The 7,803-nt window shown below is 46.1% G+C and overlaps 1 protein-coding gene across 1 annotated transcript; it reads left to right on the forward strand.

Annotated features, from left to right (window-relative positions):
• On the forward strand, positions 1 to 2,574 carry USP11 (ubiquitin specific peptidase 11). Its single transcript, XM_061134491.1, is given in 3 exon segments — positions 1 to 229; positions 231 to 350; positions 352 to 2,574. Coding segments are annotated over 3 exon segments (2,340 nt in total). The 5' UTR covers positions 1 to 106; the 3' UTR covers positions 2,449 to 2,574.
• Positions 2,575 to 7,803: the final 5,229 nt, after the last annotated feature.

The following is a 7,803-nucleotide window of genomic DNA, read 5'->3' on the forward strand; positions in this document are numbered from 1 at the left end:
GCTGGCGGAAGGTGAGGACTATGTGCTGCTCCCAGCGGCTGCTCGGCATTACCTGGTCAACTGGTGTGTTCTAGAGCATGGCTAGCCTCGCGTGGAACGCAAGGTCATGGAACTGCCCCGCATCCACAGGGTTGAAGTGCACCCAGTAGAACTGGTGCTCGTCCGGCTCAGCGATACGGACACACCTCCCACGGCTCGGCTTAGCCCGGCAGATTCTAGTGACCTCGTTTTTGCGCGCCTCTCGAGAGCAGTTTCCGGGGCGCCCCCAGAGAGAGACCCGGCTGTGGCTCAAGAACGCGGAGGGCCCTTTTGAGAGGTTGTGCGAGGCCCGCGTCACAGTGCTTGACGCCCGCTCTCGAGACTGAGCAGGTGGTCGTCATGGAGACCCGAAAGAAGGATGCCACCTGGCCCAGGGCGCAGCCACAGGCCCCAAGCGGCGCGTCGGAGGAGGGGGAGGACTTCCAAAGCCAGCCGGGCATCTGTGGGCTCACCAACCTGGGCAACACGTGCTTCATGAACTCGGCCCTGCAGTGCCTCAGCAACGTTCCCCAGCTCACCGAGTACTTCCTCCAAAACCGCTACCTGGAGGAGCTCAACCTCGGCAACCCGCTGGGCATGAAGGGGGAGATTGCAGAGGCCTATGCCGACCTGGTGAAGCAGGTGTGGTCCGGCCACCACCGCTCCATCGTGCCCTACGTTTTCAAGACCAAGGTCGGCCACTTTGCGTCCCAGTTCCTGGGCTACCAGCTGCATGACTCACAGGAGCTGCTGTCGTTCCTCCTGGATGGACTGCATGAGGACCTCAATCGCGTCAAGAAGAAGGAATACGTGGAGCTGCGCGACGCTGCTGGGAGGCCCGATGAGGAGGTGGCTCAGGAGGCCTGGCAGAACCACAAACGGTGGAACGATTCTGTGATCGTGGACACTTTCCACGGCCTCTTCAAGTCCACCCTGGTGTGCCCTGACTGTGGCAGTGTGTCTGTGACCTTCGACCCCTTCTGCTACCTCAGTGTCCCACTGCCCGTGAGCCACAAGAGGGTCATGGAGGTCTTCTTTGTCTCCATGGACCCCCGCCGCAAGCCGGAGCGGCACCAGCTCCTGGTCCCCAAGAAAGGCAAGGTCTGGGATCTGTGTGTGGCTCTGGCCAAACACACTGGCATCTCTCCAGAAAGGATGATGGTGGCCGATGTCTTCAGTCACCGCTTCTATAAGATCTACCAGCTGGAGGAGTCTCTGAGCAGCATCTTAGACCGAGACGATGTCTTCATATACGAGGTGTCAGGCAGGGCGGCCACTGGGGAGAACTCCAGAGAGGACGTTGTGCTTCCTGTCTACCTGCGGGAGCGCTCCGGAGTCCAGGACCACAACGGTTCCTACCAAGGCCTGATGCTCTTCGGGCACCCGCTTCTGGTGTCGGTGCCCCGGGACCGGCTCTCGTGGGACGCCCTGTATCACATCCTGCTCTACCGCCTCTCGCGCTACGTGACCAGACCCAGTTGGGATGATGAGGAGGGTGGGGACGAGAGAGACCTGGAGAGTAAGGACAGCCTTCTTCAGACTGGATGTGGGGCTGCGGGCAGCTCCCAAGACCCTGGGCCGGAGCAGGCTGGGTCCGGCTCTGGAGTCACGAGTGGTCATCGGGGCCCTGGGGACACCTCTCCTAGGCCATCTCACTGGCCCCAGAGGATGCGGCACAAGCACCTCTTCACCCTGCAAACAGTGAATTCCAATGGGACCAGCGACCGCTCGCACTTCAATGAGGATACCCAGGCCCAGCCGTATATTGCCATTGACTGGGAGCCAGAGATGAAGAAGCGTTACTATGATGAGGTGGAGGCCGAGAGCTACATGAAGCATGACTGTGTCGGGTACGTGCTGAAGGAGGCGCCAGTGCGGCTGCAGGAATGCATCGAGCTCTTCACCACCGTTGAGACCCTGGAGAAGGAAAACCCCTGGTACTGCTCCACTTGCAAGCAGCACCAGCCCGCCACCAAGAAGCTGGACCTGTGGATGCTTCCAGAGACACTCATTATCCACCTGAAGCGCTTTTCCTACACCACGTCCTCCCGCAAAAAGCTGGACATCTTTGTGGAGTTTCCTATCCGGGACCTGGACTTCTCTGAGTTTGTCATCAAGCCGCAGGACGGCTCAGCTCCGGAGCTCTACAAATACGACCTCATCGCGGTTTCCAACCATCATGGGGGCCTGCGGGATGGACACTACACGACATTTGCCTGCAACAAGGACAGCGGCCAGTGGCACTCCTTCGATGACAACAGCATCTTGCCTGTGACGGAGAATCAGATTGAGTCCAAGGCAGCCTATGTCCTCTTCTACCAGCGCCAGGACGTGGCACGCCGTCTGCAACCCCAGGCTGGCTCATCGAACCTCCCGGCGTCCTCTGTCTGTGGTACGCCACCCAAGTCAGGGTTCATGGATGCCAACTAAGGGGCCCCGGCCCCACCAGTGGGAAGGAAGCTGTCCTGGCTCTCTTCCTTCCCGAAGCCACCCCCGTTCTCTTACCCATTAGGTGCCCTGCGCCAGGCGTCACAGGCCTAGTCGTGGCTGCTATTCCCCTGTGCCGCTACATTGTTCTCTTCCAGGGAAAAAGAGGTCATGGCTCCTTCTACCAGTGTGTTCCCCGCCAGTGTTTGCCCTTCAGAGCATCAAGCTTCCCTTCTATTCTCTATTTATGATTCTCCCCTTCCTTCTTGTCCTCAGTCTAGGGTGTTCTCGGGGTGGGGGTGGGGTGCATCTGAACAGAGTGTATTTTCTTACTGAGACCTTGTACCTTGCGCTGTGTATATATAAAAGTACCAGTGTGTTCCTAAAAAAAAAAAAAAATTCAGATCAAAGTTATAAACACACAGTTCATAGAAAAATACAAATGGTTCTTGAATATGTAAAAATTGCTCTATCTCATAGAGAAATGCAAATTAAGTTAACACAAGTTAGCTCTCAGACTGACAAAACTCAGGAAGTGGTATAACAAGTGTTAGTGAGTAGGTATAAAAGCAGTAGATGGGGGAGAAGTTACATAAATATAAACATACTATACCTTCATGTGCTTACTCAAATGATTGGAATACCTTCTCGGTGAATATGTCAAAATCTGGTAACAATTTTTTTTTTTTTTTTATCTAATAACATTGGTAAATTGGTGGTGAGGTGACTTAGTTGAGAAGGAAGCATTTTATTATATAGGTGTCTCTATTTTTAAAATTATTGATCTATGTGAATAATTTATCTACATAAAAGAATTGGGAGTGGGGGCTTCCTTGGTGGTCCAGTGGTTAAGACTCCACACTTCCACTGCAAGGGGCTTGGATTCAGTCCCCAGTCAGAACTATGATCCCTCATGCCATGCGGTACAGCCAAAAAATGATGAAAAGAAGGAAATTAGGAGTAAGTCAACTCATTTATCGTTGGGTTGAAGTGATTTCCACAATACATCAAAGGAAGCAAGATGCAGAAACTGTGTATTGTATGATCTTGTTTTTATAAAGCAAATACCAATAAAATCCCGATATGTAGTTAAACATATAGATACATGGTGTTATGCACTTGATACTATTATACCATATAGTACAACAATCATATTGTGTATGACTCTGTGGGGATAGAGAGAAAGGAAGGACACATGATGGTTAACAGTGGTTGTTTGCAGAATCACATGAAGAGAGACATGTGAAAAGAAAATATTTTTTAACAATATGGCTGACATTTTTGAAGGAAAAAAAATATGTGTGCATATATATTTATGTCTATCTGTCTGGAACAAAGACCAAAGAAAGAAACATCACCTGCAAACCACAAGAAAACATAACTATCATGACTCTTTGTCCATGAGCTAGAACATGAAAACACACATGTGTGTATATGTATTGTATATATATGCACACATGCGTATATGTAGAAAGATGGTCATGGAATGTTGAGGGTGAGTGTTTCAGAGATACAGGATTTCAGGAGATTTTTTGCTTTCTAATATTCAGATGTGTTTGACTTTTTCAATAAAACTATGTTACTGTGGGAAGGGAAGAAATTGAAACAAGAATAATACATGTTTTCTAAATCATGCAGCTCAGTAATTCAAAGCCTGTCCTCTAAATTTAGAGTCTGATTTCCAGGTGAAATGCTTCATTCTGTTTGAAAACTTAAAAGCAGGAGCAATCATCTTAGAAATGAAGAAAGTTGTGACGATGACGACAGAACCATAAATGTGCGATTCTGCTAGCATCTCTGCTATTTTTGCCCATTTGCTCAGAATGTTGGAAGAAAATCTTTTCCACTGGGAGATGAAAATGAAAAGGACGTGGAAACATCACTTTGGTTTTCTTGCTGGATCCCTTCAAAGTCATGGGTTATATTTCAAAAGGAGTAGCATTGTTGTAAACAAATATCCAGAATCAGCATTGACCTGAATTACAGAATTCAACCTATAAATCTACAGTCATATTTCTGTCACTTAATGGTCATGTGTTCTCTAGGATTGAAAAATAAATCCCCAACTGTTACTTAAAATGAAAAGGAGATGTATAAAGACATAGCAGACAAGCAAATGTAGACATGGTATTATTGATTCCAAAGTATCAATAGAATGGCATTACATACATGGAAAACAAGAAACATCACCTACCTATCAACCACGTGCTACATGCGTGCTAAGTTGCTTCAGACGTGTCCGACTCCTTGTGACCCCATGAACTGTAGCGCGCCAGGCTCCTGTGTCCATGGGGATTCTCCAGGCAAGAATACTGGAGTGGGCCACTGTGCCCTCCTCCGGGAGATCTTCCCAACCCATGGATTGAACCCTTGTGTCATGTCTCCTGCATTGGCAGGCGGGTTCTTTACCTCTATCGCCACCTGGGAAGCCCAGCTGCTGACCACAAGAAGCTGTACAAAGCACGACTTCATGTATGCAAGGCATCTTTGAAATAGAAAACACAAACTGTTCAAGTCTTCCACTGTGATTCTGAGTTTATCAAATCCTCCTCATATTTGTAATACTCTAAGAAGCTGACAAAATAAAAATGAAAATATCAGGGTGTTGAATATGATATTCAACTAACTTGATTTTTAACAAATAGATAAAAGCAGAGACTGTATACTCTGAATGTCTATTTAAAATAAATGACTTGGTTAGCAACTCAAATGTTATCCTGTCGTCCGGGAGGAAGAAATTTTCCCTCTACTCTTCTACGTTATTCTGACTGGTCTAAGAATTAAATTGGCATAAGGTATGTATAGATGAACGGGAGAAAAGCCCACAAAAGTTGGATGACATGTATCCGTGGAAGAGACCCAGGAAAACTAAGTAACTCAAAACGGCTGGAACCCTCCAGTTAAAGACCATCTTCGGCTAAAGATAAAAGAGGATGTTGGGGGTAGTGATTTGGCACTTCAAAGGAAAGGAAGGCAATTTATATGGAGATGAAAAGCAAATGTTTGGTAAATAAATATTTGCTGGGCCCTGCGGAGACAATGGGACGGAGGAATTTTAACAGACTTTGCTGGATTCCTCCCTATCTACACACCTGGTCCAGACTAGGTTATCTAAGGTGATATTCTCTTCCTGAAGCGGTCCCCGGTCTGCATTCTTCAGGAGGAAGGTCAAAGCTTCTTCCTGAGCCTTTTGTTCGTTCGTACTTTCAGCTTGAAATAATTTGCATGCCAAAAAGACATTTAGGAGTGGTCAGTTTTGCTCCCCTGCACTGTCAAACACTTGAATTTATAAAATGCATAAATCAGAGTCTTGAAGTTATTACACCCCATGGCTCATTTTGGTTACTGAAAATTTCTTTAAAGAAAGTGGGGTGTAAGGCAAGGATATGCAGAAGGAACCTTCAGTGTCCTTTGTATGTATTGCGTTCTTTGAATTTTGTGGCAGTGAACATATGTATTTATTTTCGTGTATTAATCATCCAACAGCTTTACTGGGATGTAATTTACATACCATGAAACTTACCATTTTAAGTGTACAAGATTTTTTTCATAAACTTACTAAATTTAAGAGTTGTACAGCCACCCCAAGTGGTCACACAGAGTCAGCTTGGCAACACTTTGGTGGAGATGCCTGGAACCCGAAGGTCAAGTTCAGGAGCTTTTCCACTGAACTTTTCTATGGCAACTAGTGGGGAGTCAGTTCCCTCAGCTACGGTTCTAGTTAAAAAGATTCCCTGGGCTTCCCCTGGTGGCTCAGTCAGAATCACTTGTGGGAGTTTGTGGAGTCTTTGACTCAATGTCTTAGATGGACCCAAGGATCTCTATTTTTAAAATAACCTCATAAAAAATTTAAAACTATTTTTATCACAATAGTGAGAGATGGGCAGTACAAGTGGTACCCGCCCCCCCCCCAAACCTTGTGACTTCCTTTTTTCCATTTTCCTACACACTTCTGCATATTTGTCTCTTCAGGTGAAACCAGAAATATTTTGCCATGTTCCTCCCAAATTTTGTTGGGTGTTTTGATTGAGATCATATTGAATGTATAGGTTAATGTATGGAGAAAAAATATCTTTTCAATACCTTTTCAATATCTTTCAATGGATAAAATGAGTCTTTTTATCCAAGAACGCAGTGTGTCTTTCAGTTTTTTTTCCAAGTGTTCTTATATGTCCCTTGGTAGGACTTTTTTTTTTCTATGTTCCTTAGTAGGGCTTTTTTTTTTTTCTTTGAAGGATTTTATTTTTTTATTTTCGCCACACCGTGCCATCTTAGTTCCTGACCAGGGATTGAACCTGTACCCCCTGCATTGGAAGCACGTAGTCTTAATCACTGGACTCCCAGGGAAGTCCAGTAGCGCTTTACAATGTCCATCAGCTAGGTCTTGCCTATCTCTGGTCAAGTTTACTGTAGGCAGTTTATCTTTAAGCCGATATTGTAAGTGGGATCTACTGCATCTATTTTAACTGATATTTTCATATAGGGAAGCTATTGATTTTTTTCATTTTAATACAATCAACCACTAGCTGAATTCTCTCATTTCTGATAGGATTCCAGTTGATTCCTGATACATATCATCTGCAAATAATTTGGCCTCCCATTTTTCAAACTGTATACCTCATTTCTTTCACTTGCTAATTACATTGACTAGTGCTTCCAAATTGCATTGCTAATTGCATTGCTTATGGTGTTGGAGAAGACTATTGAGAGTCCCTTGGACAGCAAGGAGATCAAACCAGTCGATCCTAAAGGCAATCAGTCCTGAATATTCATTGGAAGGACTGATGCTGAAGCTGAAGCTCCAGTACTTTGGCCACCTGATGTGAAGAGAGACTCATTACAAAAGACCTCAATGCTGGGAAAGATTGAAGGCAGGAGGAGAAGGGGACAACAGAGGGTGAGACGGTTGGATGGCATCACCGACTCGATGGACCTGAGTTTGAGCAAGCTCTGGGAGTTGGTGATGGGACGGGGAACACTGGCGTGCTGCAGTCCATGGGGTCGCAAAGAGTCGGACACGACTGAACAACTGAACTGAACTGAGTACTTCCAAAATAATGTTAGATAACAATGGCACAGTGGAAATACATGTTTACTAACATGCTTTTGGTTTACACTTTGGGACATTTGTACCAACTGAATCTGATAGAACCAACCCCCAAATGAGCACTGGGGAACCACTGCCTTATATCACCGTCGTCCGTTTATTTCTTCTATCTGGCCTCGATGCAAATTGCTATTTAATTTCCATGCTCCCAACGGAACATGAGGGAACACGAGGTCTCCAAAATTTCCTAAGATTTTGTGAGCCAGGCCCCCTTGCTATTGTTGAGAAGGGTGTGGCAACTCCTTGTGCAA

This window comes from Dama dama, chromosome 32 (genome assembly GCF_033118175.1).
Source record: "Dama dama isolate Ldn47 chromosome 32, ASM3311817v1, whole genome shotgun sequence".
NCBI lineage: Eukaryota > Metazoa > Chordata > Mammalia > Artiodactyla > Cervidae > Dama > Dama dama.